This window comes from Coregonus clupeaformis, chromosome 19, assembly GCF_020615455.1.
Source record: "Coregonus clupeaformis isolate EN_2021a chromosome 19, ASM2061545v1, whole genome shotgun sequence".
NCBI lineage: Eukaryota > Metazoa > Chordata > Actinopteri > Salmoniformes > Salmonidae > Coregonus > Coregonus clupeaformis.
Genome location: NC_059210.1, coordinates 48,567,816 through 48,595,334, shown reverse-complemented (window position 1 = coordinate 48,595,334; position 27,519 = coordinate 48,567,816). Strand labels below are relative to the sequence as shown.

The 27,519-nt window shown below is 43.7% G+C and overlaps 1 protein-coding gene across 1 annotated transcript in view; it reads left to right on the top strand.

Moving 5' to 3' along the window:
• Nucleotides 1-805: 805 nt before the first annotated feature.
• LOC121532204 (CD44 antigen) overlaps nt 806-27,519 on the top strand; it is a 46,167-nt gene continuing 19,453 nt past the window's right edge. Inside the window, exons 1-4 of the mRNA XM_041837991.2 lie at nt 806-1,140; nt 11,116-11,287; nt 12,834-12,973; nt 13,172-13,270. Of these exons, the coding sequence (XP_041693925.1) occupies nt 1,074-1,140; nt 11,116-11,287; nt 12,834-12,973; nt 13,172-13,270 (478 nt within the window). The 5' untranslated portion in view covers nt 806-1,073. The remainder of the gene's footprint in view (nt 1,141-11,115; nt 11,288-12,833; nt 12,974-13,171; nt 13,271-27,519) is intronic.

Genomic DNA, 27,519 nt, shown 5'->3' with positions numbered 1-27,519 from the left:
CAGCTTCATTAATCTTCGCATAGATGCCATCTAGATTCCATCTAACATGAAGTCAAAGCTAGTTTTGGCCCTTCACAGCTGAGACTAGAGCTGGAACAAATCTTCTTGAACATCAATGTAGTTTCCTGTCATGCTTATGTACAGTCAGTCAGTTCATGGTTCTGTTTCATTAGGCTCTCCTTGAATTATCATTGACCCCTGATCTATAGGACATAGCTAGGTGAAAGCAATATGAATATGGCGGAAATCCATCCAGTTCACCTACCATTGATAATGGAAAAGAGTCTAGGATAGGGAAGGTCTTGAGACAAAGCCCATGGTAAGAGTAGCAGTGATCTATATTTCATCCAATGACATAGTGTCACTCAATGTATCATGGCGGTTGTTGAGATTGGAGAGAGAGGAAGAGAGGGGGGGGGAGAGAGGAGGGGAGAGAGAGAGAGAGATAGAGGGTGGGGGGGTGAGAGAGTTAGCCTACTGGGGAAAATGATATTAATTGACAGCAGAGCAGGGAGTGAACAAAAGACCAGATGCGCTCTCAGCAACTGTTGCTGTCATAGACAGTATGAGAGAAAGGTAGAAGAGGGAGAGGAAAGAGGATAGTTAGCAAAATACAAGAGAGGGGCACCTTCCAAGCTAATAAAAACTGAAGAAGCAGACAGTGACAGGAAAGAGAAAAGAGAGAGAGAGGCTGCGCAAGGTAGGGAGGGAGGGTGGGAGGGAGCAAAAGAGGAAGAGGCAGAAGGGTGTGTACACACATGCACCACCCTCTCCCCTCTTCTGCCTGTGTCACTAGACTCTGAAACCCTCTCTCTCACACAGAATATAAAAAAGTTGGGCAAAGTCTGTCTCAGCTCCAATAGCTCCCAGACACCCAGAGCAACTCCCTTTAGAGGACTGGACTCTCCCTCCCCCTTTCTCTCATTCTCTCTCTCTCTTATCTCTCTCACACACTCACACACACCCACCAACCTTCACTCCTGGCACAGAGAAGACAGGACAACTGGAGAGACCATACACACCTCCTACTCATCCAGTAACTCACCCAGCCATCGCCAGACGCTAAACCCAGGATGTGGACTCTGCTCTTGGGGGTTACCTTTGGATTACTGGCCTCCTCGAGGTTGGAACCGGCTCAAGGTTAGGGTGTGCACCTCTCTCTGCCCAGCAGACACCTCTTTGTCTGGGGCTTTGTTTCTCTGCTTTCAGCCTGGAAACACTCTCCTTTGTTGGTAGATTTTATGGCGAGACAGTATAGTTTTTTCCCTTCTCAGCGCTTGATGAACATGTATCGTGCGTGAGTGTGTGTGTGTGTGTAAGGAGAGAGTACGATAGGCTGAGGCAGTGCCTGTGGAATGGATGAGTAGACGCCAGTAAAGCAGCGTGCGCTAGGTTACACTAGCACAGACAGGCTTACGTCTGGCAGTCTGAGACTCATGACAGCACAGACACAAAGAAGAAAGTATCTCTCTCTCTCACTCTCTCTCTCACACACACTCACATACACACTCACCGGTGAGTGTGTTAGGGAAGAGAACAATGAGCCCATGCCGGGCAGCTGCTAATTTCTCATGCTTTCAGCCGGTTATCTTGGTATTGTATGGCCACTGTAGCCTTCAGAAAGCATCTATCTGCTCTTCAATCAATGTGAGGATACGAAAGAGCTCTATTCATTGTCTGACCACAGCTGAGAGCTATGCTGCCGTGCTTTTACGCTCCATTTTCTAAGAATATTCATCAATTCCTCTACCTTTTTCTCTCTCTCTTTCTTTCTCTCTCGCTGTCTTTCATCTTCTTTGTCTTGCTCCCTCATGCTTCAGTAAGGGCTCTTGATTGGATTTGTGTCTCAGAGCGGCATCTTTCTGACGATGGGAAGTTGGTGCTGAATCAAACAGGTCTGGGTTAGTTTCGCTCTCTTTGACTTGGCTGGGGGGTCTCGCTGTGCCTCCTCTCTGGCTCTGTGCCAAAGTACAGCCAGCGTGCAGCTGTAAATCTGACCGGTTTAAAGGCAAACAACAGAGGAGCTATAGGGTAGAATGTGTGTTCCTACAAGTGTTTGCCCCATGGTTTAACCTCTGGGCATGAAGGGTTGTGTACATCAAATAAAATCACATTTTATTTGTCACATGCGCCGAATACAACAGGTGTAGACCTTACAGTGAAATGCTTACTTACAAGCCCTTAACCAACAACGCAGTTTTAAGAAAAATAAGTGTTAAGTAAAAAATTGAAAACAAAAAGATAACAGTAGCGAGGCTATATACAGGGGGTACTGGTACAGAGTCAATGTGCGGGGGCACAGGTTAGTCGAGGTAATTGAGGTAATATGTACATGTAGGTAGAGTTAAAGTGACTATGCATAGATAATAAACAGAGAGTAGCAGCAGCATAAAAGAGGGGGTGGGGGGACAATGCAAATAGTCCGGATAGCTGTGTGTGCATGCATCTATGTGCGTGTGTGTGCGTCTGTGTGTGTGTTCACAATAATTGGGTGTCTGGTGAGTTGAGTCATGGAGTGGTTACAGCTCATCCTGCCCAGTCTTTGAACCCTAAATGTGCTGCAGTCCAGACATCCATGTAAACCAATAACCCATTAACAAGGCCTCTCCCATGACCGTGGATCCAATCCACACATGGTTCTGTAAATGACCAAAGCAATAGGACCCTGAAATTTGACCTTCAGAGAAGATTTGCTCTCCTAGCCCCTCTGGCTAATGAGGCCTTCCAATGGATATACTTTTTCAAAAGCATGTTCTGCTTTAGACACACTCGCTCGCAAATACACACGCACAAAACGACATTCATGCATAATGTAAATGTTACAGAAATATGAGCTAGGCATTAAGATAGTTGTTCCCATTGCTGGGTTGTTTGCTCAGGGCGTCTTGGCTGTTGGCCAGCTTTACTCCGCTCCTCAGAGCACATTAGACAAGGCCTGATTGATCAGATGTCTACTTACAGGTATGCACAGGGCCAGAGCAGGCTGTGTCCGTCCAAGCTGGACACATGCATGCACGCACACACACACACACACCCCATCGAGGCCAGTCGGCCCCTATGCCTGTGGCTGTATTTGCTCCCCTGGCGTAACGACCCCTCCCGTACCACTGGGTGTCACTTTTCAAGGTGAGGGGCGGTGAGGGGCTCCTGTGGACCAGCACTAGGGCCTCACAAAGAGGGCTTGTGCCCATGCAAGCTGGGACTACCGTCACCTGCCATCTGATCTGCATGGACACATGTTTGGCCCCTGTCCAATACCCCTCTACCCTCCTCTACCCTCCTTTACCCTTCTCTACCAACCAATAACACATTGGCCTCACAGCCGGCCACCACTAATTTGAGCCATTCCTCTCCTCCTTCTCTCCCTTTCTCATTGAGTTTTGGCCTCATCCCCCTCTCCAGTGCTTTTGGTGGCCCCTTCTCTCAGTCAGAAGCTGATCTGCATTTAAACTGATCTAAAATGGGGGGTACCACATATTTCAGCACTACTGTATCTCCAAGAATGCTGTTAAACATATTAATTATGATGTAAAGTCTCTCTGTGAGTCTCAGGTTCCCCAGTAGCCAGGCTGTACCCCCGCCCCTTCCTTCTCTTCCCTGCACATATACACTGAAGTCTTTGTAGGCATGGGAAAGCTGTTTCAAAGTCCTCTCTCTGTAATGTATACAGATCCTTACTGCATGATGCAAGGCCAGCCATCTCTAAGCCCCACAATTCCCAACTAGACTACATTTTGTATCTGGGACCAATACAGCGGCTGTAGCTAAGTCTCTCACACACACACACACACACAGAGAGAGAGAGAGAGAGAGAGAGAGAGAGAGAGAGAGAGAGAGAGAGAGAGAGAGAGAGAGAGAGAGAGAGAGAGAACCCATTGCCCTTTATGGTTCTGAGGTCTGGGGTCCGCTCACCAACCAAGAATTCACAAAATGGGACAAACACCAAATTGAGACTCTGCATGCAGAATTCTGCAAAAACATCCTCTGTGTACAACGTAAAACACCAAATAATGCATGCAGAGCAGAATTAGGCCAATACCCGCTAATTATCAAAATCCAGAAAAGAGCCGTTAAATTCTATAACCACTTAAAAAGGAAGCGATTCCCAAACCTTCCATAACAAAGCCATCACCTACAGAGAGATGAACTTGGAGAAGAGTCCCCTAAGTAAGCTTGTCCTGGGCCTCTGTTCACAAACACAAACAGACCCCACACAGCCCCAGGACAACAACAACAACAACACAATTAGACCCAACCAAATCATGAGAAAACTAAAAGAGAATTACTTGACACATTGGAAAGAACAAACAAAAAAACAGAGCAAACTAGAATGCTATTTGGCTCTAAACAGAGAGTACACAGTGGCAGAATACCTGACCACTGTGACTGACCCAAACTTAAGGAAAGCTTTGACTATGTACAGACTCAGTGAGCATAGCCTTGCTATTGAGAAAGGCCGCCGTAGGCAGACCTGGCTCTCAAGAGAAGACAGGCTATGTGCACACTGCCCACAAAATGAGGTGGAAACTGAGCTGCACTTCCTAACCTCCTGCCAAATGTATTACCATATTAGAGACACATATTTCCCTCAGATTACAGAGATCCACAAAGAATTCGAAAACAAACCCAATTTTGATAAACTCCCTTATCTACTGGGTGAAAAACCACAGTGTGCCATCACAGCTGCAAGATTTGTGACCTGTTGCCACAAGAAAAGGGCAACCAGTGAAGAACAAACACCATTGTAAATAAAACCCATATTTATGTTTATTTATTTTCCCATTTGTACTTTAACTATTTGCACATTGTTACAACACTGTATATATACATAATATGACATTTGAAATGTCTTTATTCTTTTGAAACTTCTGAGTGTAATGTTTACTGTTAATATTTATTGTTTATTTCACTCTTGTTTACTATCTACTTCACTTGCTTTGGCAATGTTAACACACGTTTCCCATGCCAATAAAGCCCTTAAATTGAATTGAGAGAGAGAGAGAGAGAGAGAGAGAGAGAGAGAGAGAGAGAGAGAGAGAGAGAGAGAGAGAGAGAGAGAGAGAGAGAGAGAGAGAGAGAGAGAGAGAGAGAGAGAGAGAGAGAGAGAGAGAGAGAGAGAGAGAGAGAGAGAGAGAGAGAGAGACCCAACCAAATCATGAGAAAACAAAAAGAGAATTACTTGGAAAGAATTAACAAAAAAAACTGAGCAAACTAGAATGCTATTTGGCTCTAAACAGAGAGTACACAGTGGCAGAATACCTGACCACTGTGACTGACCCAAACTTAAGGAAAGCTTTGACTATGTACAGACTCAGTGAGCATAGCCTTGCTATTGAGAAAGGCCGCCGTAGGCAGACCTGGCTCTCAAGAGAAGACAGGCTATGTGCACACTGCCCACAAAATGAGGTGGAAACTGAGCTGCACTTCCTAACCTCCTGCCAAATGTATGACCATATTAGAGACACATATTTCCCTCAGATTACAGAGATCCACAAAGAATTCGAAAACAAACCCAATTCTGATAAACTCCCTTATCTGCTGGGTGAAAAACCACAGTGTGCCATCACAGCTGCAAGATTTGTGACCTGTTGCCACAAGAAAAGGGCAACCAGTGAAGAACAAACACCATTGTAAATACAACCCATATTTATGTTTATTTATTTTCCCATTTGTACTTTAACTATTTGCACATTGTTACAACACTGTATATATATACATAATATGACATTTGAAATGTATTTATTCTTGTGGAATTTCTGAGTGTAATGTTTACTGTTAATATGTATTGTTTATTTCACTTTTGTTTACTATCTACTTCACTTGCTTTGGCAATGTTAACATACGTTTCCCATGCCAATAAAGACCTTACATTTAAATTGAATTGAAAGGGGGGAAAGAGGGGCAGGAGAAAAAGTCCTTCAGGTGACTTTGCCTGGGTGAGTTTTGTGTGTGGGGGATCTCATGTTTCACCTGTACCACCAGTCTATTGGCTCTGTGGATCCTGTGACCAGCAGAGTAAGGGCTAGCCATAACAAACATGCTGGCTCTGCACTGTCTCTTAGAGAGAGAGAGAGAGCACAGACTGCAAATCGACTGATGGCCAGTGTATCAGTGTGTGTTGGTTTGGAGGCCAGTCTATCACAATGTGTTGGTTTGGAGGCTAGTGTATCAGTGTGTGTTGGTTTGGAGGCCAGTGTATCAGTGTGTGTTGGTTTGGAGCCCAGTGTATCAGTGTGTGTTGGTTTGGAGGCCAGTCTATCACAATGTGTTGGTTTGGAGGCCAGTGTATCAGTGTGTGTTGGTTTGGAGGCCAGTGTATCAGTGTGTGTAGGTTTGGAGACCAGTGTATCAGTGTGTGTTGGTTTGGAGGCCAGTGTATCACAATGTGTTGGTTTGGAGGCAACTGTATCAGTGTGTGTTGGTTTGGAGGCTAGTGTATCAGTGTGTGTTTGTTTGGAGGCCAGTGTATCAGTGTGTGTTGGTTTGGAGGCTAGTGTATCAGTGTGTGTTCGTTTGGAGGCCAGTGTATCAGTGTGTGTTGGTTTGGAGGCCAGTGTATCAGTGTGTTGGTTTGGAGACCAGTGTATCAGTGTGTGTGGTGTTTGAGTCCAGTGTATTATTGTGTGTGTTGGTTTGGAGGCAAGTGTATCAGTGAGTGTGGTGTTGGAGGCCGAGTGTATCAGTGTGTACCAGTGTGTGTGTTGTAATTTGCTGTGTATAGCTACAAGAGAGAGAGGAGCCTGTCTGTTCCAGTCCGTGCAGCTGGAGGTTCTGGCATGCACTGTGTAAAAGCTCCCCTTTCTCCCAGCTAGCAGCCTCTGTATATCCAGACCCTCCGTGGTCTCTGGCCCTTTCAACTCCATTAACTGACAATAGCATCTTTTCTAGAGTCACTGCCTTGGAATAGCAGGATCTTGGAGTGACAAAGTTGTGCATGGCCACTCTCCCTGCATGCTAATGGTAACACCTCTGATTCATTGGTTACCCTCTTTTCAGCCATCCAAAGGCTGTGTTCACTTTGGTCCACTCTGGGCAGGTCTGCGAGACCAGGGGTTGTTTTTCTCCATTTCAGGGGCATTGTGGTGTGTGTGTTTGTGGTGGGGTTGGTGAGTGGGTATGTGTTTGTGTGTGTTTGTGTTTGTGTTTGTGGTTGGGTTGGTGAGTGGGTATGTGTGTGTGTGGATATGTGTGTGTGTGTGTGTGGTTGGTTTGGTGAGTGTGTGTGTGTGTGTGGTTGGGTTGGTGAGTGGGTATGTATGTGTGTGGGTGTGTGTGTGTGCGGGCACTGGAGATAGGGGTGGGGGCTAGTGGGTCTGGGCGCGTGTGACATTTGTATGATGTAGTCATTTGTATGTGTATGTTTTGTATTGTTTATAAAATATGAAATACAATCATGTTAAACAAATTATAATAAAGAAGTGGTTAAATATGTGTCCAAAAAAATTACAATATTTCCTGATCTTTCTTATTTCTCATAGATATAGGACATACACTCCAAAACCTTATTCCTTATTATTATTATTATTATTATAATTTTTACTCTCAATGCGTATTGAATGCATTTCTATGGGCTATAGTAGTAGGCCAGATTCTATATTTTAACAAATAATAAAACATCAAAAAATGTTTGACACTTAAAGGGGTCCTAAAATTCCAAATCAAATAGCGAAATGATCCATGGTATGACCATCATAAAACAATTCCATGATGTTAGCTTAGTAGAATCAGTCATCCTACCCCTCTGGGTACAGTTGAGCATCATTTGAATATTGATAGATGTAGGATGCTATTTGAAAATAAGTTACTGGAAGTCATGTCGTGCCTGTAGTGGGAAGAGTACTCAGTCAGCCTTGCCATTGATATGGTGATCTCTCTAGCTCCATATTGATATGTATCCAATCTGTAATAAGTTTCAACAACAAATTAATAAATTAATTGAGCATGTGGATGTTGATTCCTCAAGAATCATAAGATATGATCTATGTTATACTTAAGAGGCCCCATGTTCTTGAGCCTCCAGTGTTTATCAATTCTCTCTGGAGAAGAGTGATATCTCTGAGAGTTGTGGTGATATATAGAGGGAGAATAGACTTTAAACTGAATAATTCAGTGTGTCCATTGATGTTCAAAGCTGTGTATAGCCAAACCCTGTGAGAAGAGAGAGAGAGATGGAGGGAGAGCGAGACATGTAGACTAGCACTGATGCGGGCAGCTCAGCCCTGGGGACCCCTCTCTCTCGTGGTCCCTCGTGTCCCTATACACTGATCCTCGTGCCCCGTTTCTCTGCCAGTGCCCAACGACCTGGAGACACGAGACACAACATGATGCTCGCTCGCACATCTTTCACAACTAATGTTTGTGCCTGTGGCCATGGTTATCCTGTATCAACAAGCACCACGGAGATAGAATAGCTGGGGTGTGATTTCCAATGTGTGTGTGTTCATGATGTTCATGCTTCTGCAGTCTGTAGATAATAAGGCCTGACATTCTAAGAATATTAATTGAATATTTCTATAAATTATATTCTATCTTTACAAACTTAATCAGAAGGAGAATATCTATGTTATTCCTGGGTACTCTGAAGGCCCATCTCTGGAGGCCTCCATACATGTAGTTGACATGTCATCAACCTTTGATAACAGCCAGGTTGTACGTCACCTTGCTGATGAGGCTATTTTCCCCTTACCCGAAGTGTTTCCCACTGCTTGTATAGACAGAAACACAGATAAAGAGATGACATTTGAGATTTTGAGATTTTGGTCTGAGACTGAGAAGACATGAGAGTCTTGTAAACAGGTCTGCCGCTCATGACACCTGCTCATGATGCCTGCTAAAGTATTGTAAGTCGCTCTGGATAAGAGCATCTGCTAAATTATGTAAATGTAAATGTAAAGTAAAACTGGAGATACAGTAGGTGTGTGAAACTGACCACCTGTCCTGACAAGCGCAAAGGGTCACTACAGAGACAGGGCAGAGACAAGGTCACATGGTAATTCCCATTTAGCTGCCCCTAATCTGTAGTTTCTGTCTCTCATTTCTTTATGTCACAAGACTCTGGAGGATTCTGTCACAGAATAGATTCTCACCCAGATGCAAATGTGCTGTTCAACTAGCAACTGACTGTGGAAATGTGATCGGAAATCCCCCTTAGTGTGTACATGTAAAATCTGATAATGATTCTGTTTGTTTACTGTGTGTGTGTGTGTGTGTGTGTGTGTGTGTGTGCGCGTGCGTGTGTTACATCCTGTTCATTTGCTATTCAAAAAGTTAAGTTCAAAAGATAGTTTCCCAGAACTCTGTTCTGTCCAATGAGTTAATCAGTTCCTAGGCAGATCAATGCAACTGTGTGCACCATCCAACAGTTTGAATGTGGAACTTTATTAGTGATGCATCAATAATCAAACTGTCATCTGTCAGAGATTGAGGAAATGTACAGAACGCAAAGAGAAGTGTCCAGCTTCTCCTTTTCTCTCCTGTGGTTCCCCAAACAGATAGCATTGTTGTACTGTGAAATGAGGGACACACCACAGAGAAGTAACCGTATTGTAATTAAACGATAAGTTACTGTACATCAACTCATTTATTTATAAGTGTTGTTGTGATTGCCATTTTTTTAATGGTGTTTAGGAAGGTTTGAACTCTGTGGGGTGTAGTTACAGTGCCTTCAGAAAGTATTCACACCCCTTGACTTTTTCCACGTCTTGTTGTTACAGCTTGAATTTAGAATGGATTAAATTGAGATTTGGTGTCGCTGGCCTACACACAATACCCCATAATGTCAAAGTGGAATTATGTTTTGTTTTTATTTTTTACAAATTAATTAAAAATGAAAAGCTGAAATGTTATGGCAAGCCTTAATACGTTCAGGAGTAAAATGTTGCTTAAGAAGTCACATAAGTTGCAAGGACTGTGTGCAATAATAGTGTTTAACATGATTGTTGAATGACTACCTCATCTCTGTACCCCACACATACAATTATCTGTAACGTCCCTCAGTCAAGCTGGGAATTTCAAACACAGATTCAACCACAGTAACTTTCTGTCCTACAGCACTTTCTGTCCTACAGCACTTAGACTACATCAAAACCATTCTGATATGTAATAACTCATAGGAAAATCTACAAACATGACTAGCTTGAATACATTTGTAAGATGAGTTGTATTCATCTGTATGCTGTCTATTGTCTAGGAGGATAGTCACATGTATGCTGAGTGGCACAATGGCAATCAACAACCTCTACAACTTTATAATGGAAGTTGGGGTTATTCAAATGTGCAATATATGTTTCCTTTCACAGTATAACAGCCTCAGAATAGGCCTTACTATTGCAGGAAACCAGTGAATCAGATTGTAGCAGCTGGCCAATTGGTATTTATTGAAGTATAGGCTGGGTCATGTGTCTGTTTATAGGAAGCGAAACTCAAGAGCACATGCATACTAATTGTATACAGTATGGCATAATCTGTATGTATTGCAATGTGTTGAGAGCTTAAATGTTGGCCTATATAGGTGTATGACAAAGAGAACAGACATTACTATTTATATAGAGTTACTCAGCTTATGTTAGTGCTGTTTAAATACTTGTACGTCAGAACTACAGTGAGGTCACAACTGATCCTATGTTTGTCACTTACTGTTGAGTGATATACTAGAAAAACTAGCATCTGATTTCAGAGATATTTCCCAAGAACCCTATTCAACAACGTTAAGTGTTAGAAAAGCAGCAGATTTATTTTTCTTACGATGGATGGGTGGTTGAAATAACATAATTACAGGGGAACTTGGCTTAAGTGTTTCTCATTTCTATTGTAAACCCAAATTTGTGATGGAAACTTTACTGTGAATGCCAACTTTATTGCTAATGCCAGGGGGAAATACATTTTGTTTGTCACCAGTTGGTCTTGTTGCTATGTACGTTGCTAGTGAATCCCTAGTTCTTTTCAGAACATATTGAAAGTAACCTTTCTTCCACCTTGTGCTGTTTCATTTTCTTTGACGAAGTCAAAATATTATACAGTTTTAAAATTCATACTTACATAATGGCCGCCATGCAGTCACAGTGTCTCACAGGCTGATTTCCTCAATACTCTCTCACCTTCTCCTCCATCCCTCAGCTACAGTAAAGTCGCGTAGCTGCAGCCATGCTGGAGTGTTCCACGTGGCGGGAGAAGCTCGCTACTCATTGACCTTTGACCTGGCCAAGAAACTGTGTGAGAGCCTGGGCGGCACCATTGCCAGCAAGGAACAGGTCACAGAGGCCCACGCCCAAGGTCTAGAGACCTGCAGGTGAGGTCACACACCCATCTTTATGACTACGCAGTCTCCTCTTAGGACCCACAGGATGTACTTTATCAACGGGTAAATAATTAAATGGAAATCAACAAAAGGTCTCCGTAAGACTAAGTCACTGTTCCAATATCCACACTAGCGTACCATTTAGAATCAAGCAATGTATTGGACGTGTGTGGTATGCTAGCATGGATATTAAATCGTAAGTGTGAATCTTTCATGTGTTTTTTATTTGTAGTAGGCTACTTACTCATTGAATGACCTATTCTAAATCAAAACCACAACTGTAATGGTCAATAAAATGTATTATTATGTAGCCTTGTATCATGTTCCTTATCTCAACCTAAACGCTGCTAGCAATATTGGTCGACTGTGTCAATACAAATGACTTTTTTACTACTTTAGCGTTTAATCACCTATTTAGAAAAAGTACAAGACATAGCAAAAAGCAACAGTCATGTGTTAGCTTACACTGAACAAAAATGTAAACGTAACATGTAAAGTGTTGGTCCCATGTTTCGTGAGCTGAAATAAAAGATCCCAGAAATGTCCCATAGGCACAAAAAGCTTATTTATCTCAAATGTTGTGCACAAATTTGTTTACCTCCCTGTTAGTGAGCATTTCTCCTTTGCCAAGATAATCCATCCACCTGAGGTGTGGCATATCAAGAAGCTTAATAAAAAGCATGTTCATTACACAGGTGCACCTTGTGTTGTGGACAATAAAAGGCCACTCGAAAATGTGCAGTTTTGTCACAAAACCCAATGCCACAGATGTCTCAAGTTTTGAGGGAGCGTGCAATTGGCATGCTGACTGCAGGAATGTCCACCAGAGCTGTTGCCAGAGAATTGAATATTCATTTCTCTACCATAAGCCGCCTCCAACCTCGTTTCAGATAATTTAGCAGTACGTCCAATCGGCCTCACAACCACAGACCACGTGTATTAAGTCATGTGGGCGAGCGGTTTGCTGATGTCAACGTTGTGAACAGAGTGCCCCATGGTGGTGGTGGGTTATGGTATGGGCAGGCATAAGCTATGGACAATGAACACAATTGCATTTTATTGATGTCAATTTGAATGCACAGAGATACCGTGACGAGATCTTGAGGCCCATTGTCGTGCCATTCATCCCCCGTCATCACCTCATGTTTCAGAATGATAATGCACGGCTCCATGTCGCAAGGATCTGTACACAATTCCTGGAAGCTGAAAATGTCCCAGTTCTTCCATGGCCTGCATACTCACCAGACATGTAACCAACTGAGCATGTTTGGGATGCTCTGGATCAACGAGTACGACAGCGTTTTCCAGTTCCCGCTAATATCCAGCAACTTTTCACAGACATTGAAGAGGAGTGGGATAACATTCCACAGGCCACAATCAATGGCCTGATCAACTCTATGCGAAGGAGATGTGTCGCGCTGCATGAGTGGTCACACCAGATAGTGACTGGTTTTCTGATCCATGCCCGTATACAAATGCATATCTGTATTCCCAGTTATGTGGAATCCAAATGCTAATATTTGCCATTTGATTTTAGATATGGTTGGATCAGCAACGGAAATACCACCATCATCAGACAGAAGGCCCATGTTAACTGTGCCAACAACATGACAGGAGTCTTCTTCCGTCATGACACTCCGGACCAACTCTTCGATGCCTTCTGTTTCAATGCATCAGGTGAGCTTTTCTTTTTTCATAGTTCATATTGACCAGGTTTGGCATGAGTACAGAGCTCTTTGAGAGACAATCTCTAAAACACGTGTAAATCTGAATGATTCTTGCCATTCTTAGAACTTGAACTGTAACGTATGCTGAAGACAATTACACATTTGTGCTTCATTTCTGATCCTTGATCCCAACCTCTGTTTTTGACAGATTTCTCTATGAAGAACTGTGGTTCGGCCATCAACCCTGATTCAACAGGACCAGAGAGTGTTCAGGCGACAAATGGAGACTTTGCTTCAGATGCTGCAGGTCAGTCCTGTCTTTTTCACCATCCACATTATCAACACCACAATCAATAGAATCAGCAAAATCATTACATTTTTGGTCTCCTATGTATTTCACACAGTATGCCAATCTGCGGCTACACTATCTAATAAGTAAGCCTTGTCCAAGCCAGAACAGCCCATAGGGGCAGGAGCCTCCTGATTCTGTTGCATATGACAGCTTGTACAAGTACACCCCCTGGACAGGACGCTAGTCTGTCACAAGGCTTACACTATCGCTAAAGACCCGTGGATCTCTACAATACTCCTTTTTGTTTACAAGGCCCTACTTCATAAACTTCAGTCTTATCTACAGTAACTTTGCTGTTGAAGTATAGACACCTGCGTTGCCTAACCCGTTCACAGGATTGGTTAACTCTTGAGGTTCCTAGGGTCTCCACCGAACTACTTAAATCTGCTTTTAATTTTAGTGCACCGTATTGCTGGAACAAAATTCTAAATACAGTTCATCTTGATGTTCTGGTTCCCTTCGGGCAAGTTAAAGTGTTGATCGGGGAATTATTTGTGGAGGCATATAACAGTTTAAAAAAAGATATCTGTTTATTATTTATAATACTACAGGATTCCATATGTGTTATTGTTACACCCCTGAAAAAGGGGAGAAATAATCACGAACGTGACGCAGTTATGTTTCCTCACTGACAAATTTAGTGTAATGATTTTACAAAAATACCACATTTTACAGAACAACAGATCTACAGGAACCAGAGATTTGTAGGGTACAAAGCTTATTCAAGTCACAACAGCATAAACTGTAATTCACTAAAACATATACAAATGTTTCAATATAACTGTCAAACACAAAGTAGCTTTAGCTCAGTAACCCATAACTACATTTATCAACCATGTCAACAAAGTATTCGAAACACATTATACAAATAACCCCAAATATTATATTAACAACGCACATATTCATTCACAATTAGCATAAAATGGCAGCTACTCTCAGTACGAAGCTATCGCTTGCAACCAAGCAGATTACAGTCACACACGCACCTAATAACTCTCTTCAACTTAACTCTAACTTCCTCAAGATGTTACTAACACATACCTTAAACTCTCTTCACAGGTTAGCAAGTTATTACATTCAAATTAACTCGTTTCATATCAATAACGTACCTGAAAAAGGGGAGAAATAATCACGAACGTGACGCAGTTATGTTTCCTCACTGACAAATTTAGTGTAATGAGAAAAAGACCGCGATTCCCCAGGAAGTTGGGTGGAGACCAGAGCAATCGATCTCAGGCTCATAGATTAAGAGCATTTAGTAGATCACAGATGAACACTTTTACCCTTAAATTAGGCACCACAAAATAAAGTAGTCAATATAACATTTACACATTCCTCTTACAATATTAACCCTTTGACTCTTGACGGATTTTAAACACATTTATGCATTTTATCAATCTCTATGAACTAGTACTGGATGCATTCTCTTTTTAACCTTAGATATTTTAAGATCCTTACATACCATGAACTTACTAATACTTTTTAGTGTATAACAGGCTATGAATATGTCCTTTAACCTGTCACACTCTCCCGACAAAATAAATGTTGTCCCAACATTACCAACATTATCTTCTTAAACAGTCTATAAGCACTGGACGTAGAAAATCCTCTTCTGTAAGCTAGTCCTTGAGCAGAGGTCAAAGTTCACAGTTCAAATAGAACCAAGAAGTTATATTCACAGTCCATATCTGTTGACCAGCTGTATAAACAGTCCATAAGCAGTCTTTTCTCATACTATTGTCAACAGTCCATCAGTTTTAATGATCTATATGCATAGTCTGCTAATTGTCTTGTGAAAGTCTGTGAAATCAGTCAGTAGTCCATGGTCAAACATGTCAACTCTGTCTGTGGCCTCAAGTTTGCTGAAGTCCATACATGTAGGGTGGCTGAAGGTAATATCGCTGTAGTGATGGCAGCCATGGAACCAGTCCTGGTGCAGGGTAGACAGGGAACAACTGTGGCTGTGGCTGTATACTGTAGCAGGAAGGGATACCAAGCTGATCATAGGTGATACGTCTTGGAGGGTGTCTCTCTCTTTGTGGCAGCTGGTAAGCTGGTTCCTCAGGTTCAGCAGCAGCAGTTAATGAAGGAAAGGCACTTAGTGGACGATCATCAGGCACATTTTCAGCAGGCAAGTTCATCTCCTCAGCAGGCAGTTCTTTAACTGTTGTTTTCTCCTCCAGCTGATTTTCAACAAGCGGCTGTGCTGGTAGCATATCAGGAACTGGCACCGCAACTGTTTGTTTCACTGGTGGGGGCCTGTTTTCCGACTCTCTCGCTGGTTCAGCATACCTCTCAGGTACTGTAGGAAATGTGGGGACCTGTAGCGGCTCATGATGAAGGTCATATTCATCCCCGCTGTCTTCATCAGAATCTAGAGGCTGTGATCCAGGCTGATGTCTCTTTTTCTTACTTTTGTCATCTTTAGTCATTTCTGGTTGTCTCTCAAAAGGTAAGTGGTCACAGGACATGAGCAGGTTTCTGTGCAGGACCCGGGAGCGTCCCCTACCCTTTTCTGGTCTCAACTCATAAATCGGCAGGTCTGAACCCATTTGTCTCACTACTGTGTGAATTTGATCTTCCCAATAGTTACGGAGTTTGCCTGGTCCTCCTCTTGGTGTCAGGTTTTTAATCAGAACTCGCTCGCCAGGCTGTAGCACTGAACTCCTAACTTTAGTGTCATAGTACTTTTACTTCTTTCAGCAGCTTTCTGAGCATTTTCATTTGCAATGGCGTATGCTTCTTCCATTCCTCGTTTCCAGTTCTCCACGTAGTCTCGCTGGTTACTGGAACCTGCCTCTGTGCACAATCCAAAGAACATATCAACTGGAAGCCTGGGTGATCTCCCAAACAGAAGATAAAATGGTGAATAGCCAGTCACTTCGCAACGGGTGCAGTTATAGGCATAAACCAGTTTGTTTAGAGACTCCTTCCAGTTTGACTTTTTGTGTCTCAGTTAGTGTCTTTAGCATTTGCAACAATGTTCTGTTCATTCGTTCCACTTGACCGTTCCCCATCGGGTGGTAGGGTGTTGTTCTGGACCCGCCATGCCACTGAGTTTCTTTAACTGATGGAACAACTGATTTTCGAATTCTCCCCCTTGGTCATGGTGGATGCGGGAGGGGAACCCAAACTTCAGGGCAAAGTCATTGAAGATGAGATTTGCAGCAGTTTTTCCTGACTTTGATGTGGTGGCGTAGGCTTGAGTGTAACGTGTAAAATGATCAACAATCACGAGGATGTACTCATATCCCCCTTTGCATCTGTCGAGATGGAGGAAATCTATACATACCAGTTCAAATGGCTGTGTTGTCACAATGTTTGTCAGAGGAGCTCTTGTTTCATGGCCTGGCTTTTTCTGCTTGACACAGCTACAAGTTTTAGTCACATAGTGCTCAATGTCAGATTGCATATAAGGCCAGAAGAAGCGGTCACGTACTAGTGATACAGTGCGGTCAGTACCTTGGTGTCCCATGTTATTGTGCAACTCTTCCATCACTTTACCTTTGTACTGCTCTGGTAGAACTAACTGCTTGCGGGCTGTAGTGATTCTGTAAAGAATACCATCACTGTCGATTGTCAATTTGTCCCATTCTCTGAATAGGCATTTTGTCTTTGGACTGAATTCCTTTTGCTCTTTAACTGGCGGTTTGGAACCAGACAGCTTGAAATCGAGCACAGGACGGATGACCGGATCAGACTCTTGTGCCTCTCTTATCCCCTCTTTGGGATCGAGCTGATTGTTGCTGTAGTTGTCTCACCTTCAGCTGATACTGACATAGATGCAGCTGAAATTGACCAAGGCACAAAAGGCTCTTTCTGTACCTCTACTGCTTGTATAGTGGCGGCAATGGTGTCTGGTGGAAGCTCCTCAGAACATTCTCTCATCAGTGACTCTACATCCAGTGGCATCCTCGACAAAGCATCTGCATCACCGTTCTCTCTGCCTGGCCTGTACTTTATTGTAAAGTGGAAATCAGCCAATTCTGCAACCCACCTGGAAGTGGTTGCGTTCAGTTTTGCAGTAGACAGAATGTAGCTCAGCGGGTTGTTATCACTGTATACAGTGAAGGTCGGAGCATAGTACAAATAATCATGGAACTTATCAGTGATTGCCCATTTTAGAGCTAGAAATTCTAGCTTGCCAGAGTGGTAGTGATAGTTCTTCTCAGCTGCTGTTAAGGTTCGAGAGCCATAAGCAATGACCCTAAGCTTCCCATCTTGCTCTTGATAAAGAACTGCTCCCAAGCCTTGGTGTGACGCATCAGTGTGTACAACAAATGGCTGAGTGAAGTCAGGGAAACCTAAGACTGGTGGGTGAAGCAGACACTCAATCAGCTGTTCAAGTGCCTGTTGATGCTGGTCAGTCCACAGGATTGGCTTGTTTGAGGGCACCACATGACTTACTTTCTTTGTTTTTGCTTTCCGTGGGTGGTCAGGTAATTTCTCTGAATCTGCTTTCAGGAGGTCATACAGACAGCTGGCCCTCCTAGAAAAGTCTTTGATGTACTGTCTGTAGTAAGTGAGTAAACCAAGCATTTTTCTGAGCTGGCCCACAGTCTGTGGTCTGATCTCTTTCAATGCTCTTACTGCTTCAAAATCGGCTGGGTCAACTTTGCTGCCGTCTGCAGACACTATTCTGCCCAAATAACGGACCTGGGGTTTAAAGAGATCACACTTACTTGGCTTGAGTTTGATGCCATACTCTCTGAGACGCTGCAAAACCTTTTGCACATCATTCACATGGCTGTCGAAAGTTTTACTGAAAACTAGCGTGTCGTCCAGATAAGGAATGCAGATGTTGTCCCGGAGCCCTTCCAAACATTCCTCCATACAACGCTGAAAAGCTGCAGGAGCGTTCATGAGGCCGAATGGCATACGTATCCACTCATAGAGTCCCCATGGGGTCACAAATGCTGTCAGTGATCTGCTTTCTTCAGAGATGAACCCTTGGTGATATGCTTTTCCCTGATCTAAAAGGGAGAACCAGGAATTACCACCTAAACTGTCCATGATGTCCTGGACCCGAGGGATGGGCTGGCGGTCGGGATGTGTCTTTCTGTTCAGGTCTCTGTAATCTATACACAACCGGAGGGTCCCGTCCTTCTTCCTAACGCACACGACAGGTGAAGAATATGAAGAGTTTGACTTCCTAACCCAACCCTGGGCTATGAGGTCATGAAGGTAACCCTTCATCTCCTGATACAGTGGCCTGGGCACTGACATGTATGTGCGCTTGACTGGTTCAGAGTCCTTTAGAGAAATAGTCATTTTCAATCGTTCAATGCAGCCAATGTCATTGTCGATCTGGAGAAGGAGTGACACTCTTCTCTAAGCATTTTCCTAACAACCTCTCTCTGTTCTTCGGTTAGGTGACTTAAACCTACTGGTGGATCCCACTGTTCAGTAGCAGTACATGGAGTTTGAACACTAGTGTGATTCACTGTGGCTGGGGTGACAGCTTTTTCAAAGACTTGGGCAGGTAACACAGTCATAATGGTTTGTACTGTACCGATTATGGTGCGTCCTAGCAGGGCAATGTCGTGGTCAGTGGGGGTTAGAGACATCAAGCATGACAACTGGAAAAACACCTTTCTTAACTCTGACTAGTGTGTCAAAGAACTCAAGTTCATCTGGCCACTGCGGGTTCAGGTCTGGCTGGAAAAGCATTGTCATGTCATCTTTGAAAGGCTGGGAAGCTACCCGGCACTCAATCTGAATGCTACTGTGTTTTGGTACAGCAACCTTCTCTTTCTTGGTCTTCACTGCGTATTCATCTGTCTGTTCTGCGCTAACAGCCTGTATAAAAGCCCTCACCTTATTTCTTTTGAGGCTTGGGAAAGCTTTTTTCACTGTACTGTACCGTTTAGTCTTTTCGGTCATTGTCAGGATGTGCTCAATAACATTGAAACCTATGATGGGATGAGATAGGTGACAGCCTTTCATTACCAGCACTGGGATGATCAGTTCCTTCGTTTGGTCAGTTTCAGAGGCTAGCCGAAAAGTTGTTTCAATCCATCCCAGGTACGGCATTTCAGTCCCATTTGCTGCCGTCAATCTTAGATCATCAGGTGAGTCCAGAATTTCTGAAACATCCCTCAGCCTTGCGTTTGGGAGAGATTCCGCTTTCCATCGTTCATCAATGACCGATACCTGAGAGCCTGTGTCCCATAGAGCTTGGAGGTGGTGGCGATTCAGGTGACACTCAACAAGGCACTGTCTACCGACTAGCGAGGTGACCTTATGGGGGGTGGCAACCTTGAGCTAGGGATGGTAAAGAGTGGGCATTTTCTTCTGTACAGGAAAGCTTTTCACAGGTAGAGTCCATTTTCAGGTGAGTGCATTTTTCCTTATGTTTAGTCCAATGTTGGTTTTGACATCCTTTGGAACAGTACAGTGTCTCTTTACATGATGAACATTGTTTCAGGTTCTCAAATGAATCTTCTCTGGCACAATTTGCACATTTCTGGGACTTTTTGGTAGCTACGGTTAACACTTGTCCCTCAGCGGTAACCCTTCCCCGTTTAAAGGGGCCTCTTTGGATGGTCTGACTCCCCGGATTTTACATCCAGCTTGAAAATGTTCCCCCACTCCCACATCGGAAGCAGTGTGTGCAGCGTGCATCTGTTCTGGCCTGCTGGCAGACAAAACACCTCCTTGGAGCTTGAGCAGAGCGGTTGGTATACAGGTTAGGTGCATATTGATACTGCGCAGGGTCAGGTGCTTGGGGCTGACTGTAGTTGCTGTAATACTGCTGCTGGGAAACAGGTGGCTGGGGGTCCCTATCTGGCCTCCTAACTGGAAGTGGGGCATGGGCATAAGGCGATGACTGAAACATAGGCTGCTGTAATGTCTCCTTAATCTGAGCAATCTCTGCACTGAGACCTTTTAGGAAGCTACACCTGTCTTAAGTTCAGCTAACTCTGTTAACAGTTCTGCGGGTATCTTAGCTTTGGCTTCCTTCACAGGACACTTTGCAGATGGCGTATCTTCTAACTGAACTACACTTACAGTTGTAGCAGGCTGTGGGGCATTAAAACGCTTTTTGTTTCGTCTTTCTATCTCATTAGCACAAGCAATGTTAAGCTTCTCTAGCAAAACCTCATCTGATGTTTCGCTATCAAGCAGGAGAGGCTGCATGTCTATCCTGATACTGTCACTCTGGAGACCTGTAAGGACTGTGTGTAAACACATGCGCTGGACTAGAGCAGGGTCATACTTAAGCCCTGATTCTGACTCCTGGGACGCAAATAGTACTTTCTGCCTCAAATCTAAGACGCGCATCAGGAAGCTTTGAGGGGTCTCCTTGCTATGCTGTGCTTCTGAAGCTAGCTGTTTGTAAAGCTCTGTTGCACTCTTCTCTTGGAAGTGGGAACGCAGGATGCATCTAAGTGTGGGAAGAGTTAGCTGGGGTTTACCTTCCAAGTAGCTGCGTAGCTGTGAGCCTGGAGAAATAGCCCTGATTACTGCGTCTACTATTTCTACCTCAGGATAGCCTCTGTTAAGTCCATTCTCAATCTGATGGGCAAGGCTGGAAAAAGTCAGTTTATCTTTCTGGCCCGGTTCACCTATCTGACCAGAAATTTTTAACTCTTTGCGCCAGTATGAGCCGGGCTGTGCACTGGGTGAGAGCTGCATGCTCCTCTGAAGATGGGCAGGGGGTTGGGGCTGGCGCAGAGAATCACTGGCTTGGTCTGCAGTACTCTGCTCAGTTCCCACCCCTTGTTGTGGGGTTACAGTTCTCAGTCCCTCTATTCTGTGATGTGTTCTGGCTGTTTCAATATCATGGTCAGTTTGCCCTGTCTTGCTATCTATGCCACTGATCATCTCTGTCATTTTGTCTTTAAGTAACAATAATTCCGACATGCCGCCATCTTCTAACTCTGCAACTTCCTCTCTTTCAAGGAACATCATAATGTGAGTCATCAGTGATATGCGGGATTTGTCTTGAACATCTCTTCTCTGTTCGCCTGATATGTCAAGGAAATCACATACGTCTAGTAACTTGTCTTTAGTCAGGGTGTGCAATTCTCCTACTACCTCTTCCTGTAGTTCTTCCAAGGCGGTTGTCATGTTGACAGGACAGGAGGAACCTTTACTGTGCAGGAGTTGACTCTGAATTAGGTGGTCCTTACTGTCTCTGATGGTCTCTCAACGGCCTCAGTTGACACGTACTTAACCCCCCCAACTTCCAGCTCCCCTCGAACAGCAACACTTTCCTCACTGCAGCCTGCCTGGGTTGTTATGTAGGGATTTAGCTGGCTCGGAATTCAGCGACCAGGATGTGGAAGCCGGACATCTGAGCAGCAATCTCAGCGGAGCCTCCAAAATGTTACACCCCTGAAAAAGGGGAGAAATAATCACGAACGTGACGCAGTTATGTTTCCTCACTGACAAATTTAGTGTAATGATTTTACAAAAATACCACATTTTACAGAACAACAGATCTACAGGAACCAGAGATTTGTAGGGTACAAAGCTTATTCAAGTCACAACAGCATAAACTGTAATTCACTAAAACATATACAAATGTTTCAATATAACTGTCAAACACAAAGTAGCTTTAGCTCAGTAACCCATAACTACATTTATCAACCATGTCAACAAAGTATTCGAAACACATTATACAAATAACCCCAAATATTATATTAACAACGCACATATTCATTCACAATTAGCATAAAATGGCAGCTACTCTCAGTACGAAGCTATCGCTGCAACCAAGCAGATTACAGTCACACACGCACCTAATAACTCTCTTCAACTTAACTCTAACTTCCTCAAGATGTTACTAACACATACCTTAAACTCTCTTCACAGGTTAGCAAGTTATTACATTCAAATTAACTCGTTTCATATCAATAACGTACCTGAAAAAAGGGGAGAAATAATCACGAACGTGACGCAGTTATGTTTCCTCACTGACAAATTTAGTGTAATGAGAAAAAGACCGCGATTCCCCCAGGAAGTTGGGTGGAGACCAGAGCAATCGATCTCAGGCTCATAGATTAAGAGCATTTAGTAGATCACAGATGAACACTTTTACCCTTAAATTAGGCACCACAAAATAAAGTAGTCAATATAACATTTACACATTCCTCTTACAATATTAACCCTTTGACTCTTGACGGATTTTAAACACATTTATGCATTTTATCAATCTCTATGAACTAGTACTGGATGCATTCTCTTTTTAACCTTAGATATTTTAAGATCCTTACATACCATGAACTTACTAATACTTTTTAGTGTATAACAGGCTATGAATATGTCCTTTAACCTGTCACATTATTTCATAGTTTTTATGTCTTCAATAATATTGTACAATGTAAAAAATAGTAAAAATAAAGAAAAACCCTTGAATGAGTAGGTGTGTCCAAACTTTTGACTGGTACTGTATATACAGTGGGGAGAACAAGTATTTGATACACTGTCGATTTTGCAGGTTTTCCTACTTACAAAGCATGTAGAGGTCTGTAATTTTTATCATAGGTACACTTCAACTGTGAGAGACGGAATCTAAAAAAATCCAGAAAATCACATTGTATGATTTTTAAGTAATTAATTTGCATTTTATTGCATGACATAAGTATTTGATACATCAGAAAAGCATGACTTAATATTTGGTACAGAAACCTTTGTTTGCAATTACAGAGATCATACGTTTCCTTTAGGTCTTGACCAGGTTTGCACACACTGCAGCAGCGATTTTGGCCCACTCCTCCATACAGACCTTCTCCAGATCCTTCAGGTTTCAGGGCTGTCACTGGGCAATACGGACTTTCAGCTCCCTCCAAAGATTTTCTATTGGGTTCAGGTCTGGAGACTAGCTAGGCCACTCCAGGACCTTGAGATGCTTCTTACGGAGCCACTCCTTAGTTGCCCTGGCTGTGTGTTTCGGGTCGTTGTCATGCTGGAAGACCCAGCCACGACCCATCTTCAATGCTCTTACTGAGGGTAGGAGGTTGTTGGCCAAGATCTTGCGATACATGGCCCCATCCATCCTCCCCTCAATACGGTGCAGTCATCCTGTCCCCTTTGCAGAAAAGTATCCCCAAAGAATGATGTTTCCACCTCCATGCTTCACGGTTGGGATCGTGTTCTTGGGGTTGTACTCATCCTTCTTCTTCCTCCAAACACAGCGAGTGGAGTTTAGACCAAAAAGCTCTATTTTTGTCTCATCAGACCACATGACCTTCTCCCATTCCTCCTCTGGATCATCCAGATGGTCATTGGCAAACTTCAGACGGGCCTGGACATGCGCTGGCTTGAGCAGGGGGACCTTGCGTGCACTGCAGGATTTTAATCCATGACTGCGTAGTGTGTTACTAATTGTTTTCTTTGAGACTGTGGTCCCAGCTCTCTTCAGGTCATTGACCAGGTCCTGCCGTGTAGTTCTGGGCTGATCCCTCAACTTCCTCATGATCATTGATGCCCCACGAGGTGGGATCTTGCATGGAGCCCCAGACCGAGGGTGATTGACCGTCATCTTGAACTTCTTCCATTTTCTAATAATTGCGCCAACAGTTGTTGCCTTCTCACCAAGCTGCTTGCCTATTGTCCTGTAGCCCATCCCAGCCTTGTGCAGGTCTACAATTTTATCCCTGATGTCCTTACACAGCTCTCTGGTCTTGGCCATTGTGGAGAGGTTGGAGTCTGTTTGATTGAGTGTGTGGACAGGTGTCTTTTATACAGGTAACGAGTACAAACAGGTGCAGTTAATACAGGTAATGAGTGGAGAACAGGAGGGCTTCTTAAAGAAAAACTAACAGGTCTGTGAGAGCCGAATTCTTACTGGTTGGTAGGTGATCAAATACTTATGTCATGCAATAAAATGCAAATTAATTACTTAAAAATCATACAATTTAATTTTCTGGATTTTTGTTTTAGATTCCGTCTCTCACAGTTGAAGTGTACCTATAATAAAAATTACAGACCTCTACATGCTTTGTAAGTAGGAAAACCTGCAAAATCGGCAGTGTATCAAATACTTGTTCTCCCCACTGTATATATAGTAAAGACATCAAAACTATGTGTCACGCCCTGACTCAGGGGACTCTTAAATGTTGAGTCAGGGTGTGGTGTTCTTTGTTGTGTTTTCTATGTTGTCATTCTAGTATGTGTAGATCTATGTTGGCCGGTGTGGTTCCCTGCAGAGGCAGCTGTCGTTCGTTGTCTCTGATTGGGGATCATACTTAGGCAGCCAATTGGCACTCGTTAGTTGTGGGATCTTGTTCCGTTAGTAGGCTTGTATTGTGTGTAGCCTTAGGACTTCACGTTTCATTTGTTTTATTGTTTTGTCGTGTGTTTATCAGTTGAATAAACATGAACGCATTTCATGCTGCGCCTTGGTCTGACCCGTCCTGAAACGAACGTGACCGAAGATTCCACCAAACACGGACCAAGCAGCGTGCCCAGGAGGACCGAACACCCTGGACACAGGTGGGGAAGATTTGGTCTTGGGAGGAGATATTTGCGGGAAAAGGACCCTGGGCGAAGAACAGGCAGGAGAGGAGCAACGGCAACACAGAAGCTGGCCGAGGAGGAAGCCCGAGAAGCAGCACATTTTTTTGGGGGGGGGGGCTAAAGGGGTGGTCGTCGAGCGAGAGAGAAGAGCTCCGACCACTGCACCCGGTGGGTTTCCACATTGATTCCCTACGACCATGGGAAGAAGAGTGGGAACAGTATTATACTGAGGAGTCTGAGGATGACGACGACGATGAGTTTCTGTTCCCTAACTCGTGGGGGCTCCCGGAGGAGTCCTCACTGGAGGAGGAGTGCCGAGAGAGAGAGAAGGATCGGATCTGCAGGGTAAGAGAGGAGGCCACCATATTACGGGGGCTGATAGATAGAATTGAGCGGGAGAGATCCATTCAAGAGGAGGCACTGCAGGAGGCTCGTAGGGAAAAGGAGGAAGTAGAGGCACGGAGAGAGGAGCTGGTTAGGCAGCATAAGGAGCGGGGGTTAATAAAGAAACCTAGGAATGCGGAGATACGCACTGTATTGGCAGTGCGCATGCACAGCCCAGTGCGTTCTGGGCCAGCGTCCCGCACGTGTCGTGCGAAAGTGGGCAGCCAGCCAGGACGGGTTGTGCCAGCTCTCCGCTCCAGTCCGCCTCCACAGTCCGGCTCCGCCCATTCCTGGTTCGGGGTCTCCCACACCAGGGTTCAGACAGGGCTTGGAGTATCGTGGGAGGAAGGAGAGGGGAAGCAGCGCGCTGAGGTCCAGACCAGACCAGGGGCGCAATAGGGAGGTGGGGAGTATGTGGTCGTCACGCCCAGAGCCGGATCCGCCTCTGAGGCAGAATACCCACCCGGTCCCTACCCTGTTATGTAAAGGTTGTGCGGTCGGAGTCCGCACCTTTGGGGGGGTACTGTCATGACTCAGGGGACTCTTATATGTTGAGTCAGGGTGTGGTGTTCTATGTTGTGTTTTCTATGTTGTCATTCTAGTATGTGTAGATCTATGTGTGCCGGTGTGGTTCCCAATCAGAGGCAGCTATCGCTCCTTGTCTCTGATTGGGGATCATACTTAGGCAGCCTATTGGCACTCGTTAGTTGTGGGATCTTGTTCTGTTAGTAGGCTTGTATTGTGTGTAGCCTTAGGACTTCACGTTTCGATTGTTTTGTCGTGTGTTTATCAGTTGAATAAACATGAACGCATTTCACGCTACGCCTTGGTCTGACCCGTCCTTAAACGAATGTGACACTATGAAATAACACATATGGAATCATGTAGTAACCAAAAAAGTGTTAAACAAATCTAAATATATTTTGTATTTGAGATTCTTCAAATAGTCACCCTTTGCCTTGATGACAACATTGCACACTCTTGGCATTCTCTCAACCAGCTTCATGAGGTAGTCACCTGGAATTAATTTCAATTAACAGGTGTGCCTTCTTTCAAGTTCATCTGTGGAATTTCTTTCCTTCTTAATGTGTTTGAGCCAATCAGTTCTACAATGTAGAAAATTGTAAAAATAAAGAAAAACCCTGGAATGAGTATGTGTGTCCAAACTCTTGACTGGTACTATGTGATATATATATATATATATATATATATATATATATATATATATATATATATATATATATATATATATATATATATATCAAATCACATTTTATTTGTCACATGTGCCATACACAACAGGTGTAGACCATACCATGAAATTCTTACTTACAAGCCCTTCACCAACAATGAGGTAACATTTTTTAAATAAAAAATAGTATATTTACTAAATAAATTAAAGTAAAAAATAAAAGAGCAACAATAACGAGGCTATTTACAGGGGGTACCCATACCGAGTCAAAGTATTTAGTCAGCCACCAATTGTGCAAGTTCTCCCACTTAAAAAGATGAGAGAGGCCTGTAATTTTCATCATAGGTACACGTCAACTATGACAGACAAATTGAGAAATTATTTTCCAGAAAATCACATTGTAGGATTTTTTATGAATTTATTTGCAATTATGGTGGAAAATAAGTATTTGGTCACCTACAAACAAGCAAGATTTCTGGCTCTCACAGACCTGTAACTTCTTCTTTAAGAGGCTCCTCTGTCCTCCACTCGTTACCTGTATTAATGGCACCTGTTTGAACTTGTTATCAGTATAAAAGACACCTGTCCACAACCTCAAACAGTCACACTCCAAACTCCACTATGGCCAAGACCAAAGAGCTGTCAAAGGACACCAGAAACAAAATTGTAGACCTGCACCAGGCTGGGAAGACTGAATCTGCAATAGGTAAGCAGCTTGGTTTGAAGAAATCAACTGTGGGAGCAATTATTAGGAAATGGAAGACATACAAGACCACTGATAATCTCCCTCGATCTGGGGCTCCACGCAAGATCTCACCCCGTGGGGTCAAAATGATCACAAGAACGGTGAGCAAAAATCCCAGAACCACACGGGGGGACCTAGTGAATGACCTGCAGAGAGCTGGGACCAAAGTAACAAAGCCTACCATCAGTAACACACTACGCCGCCAGGGACTCAAATCCTGCAGTGCAAGACGTGTCCCCCTGCTTAAGCCAGTATATGTCCAGGCCCATCTGAAGTTTGTTAGAGTGCATTTGGATGATCCAGAAGAGGATTGGGAGAATGTCAAATGGTCAGATGAAACCAAAATTGAACTTTTTGGTAAAAACTCAACTCGTCGTGTTTGGAGGACAAAGAATGCTGAGTTGCATCCAAAGAACA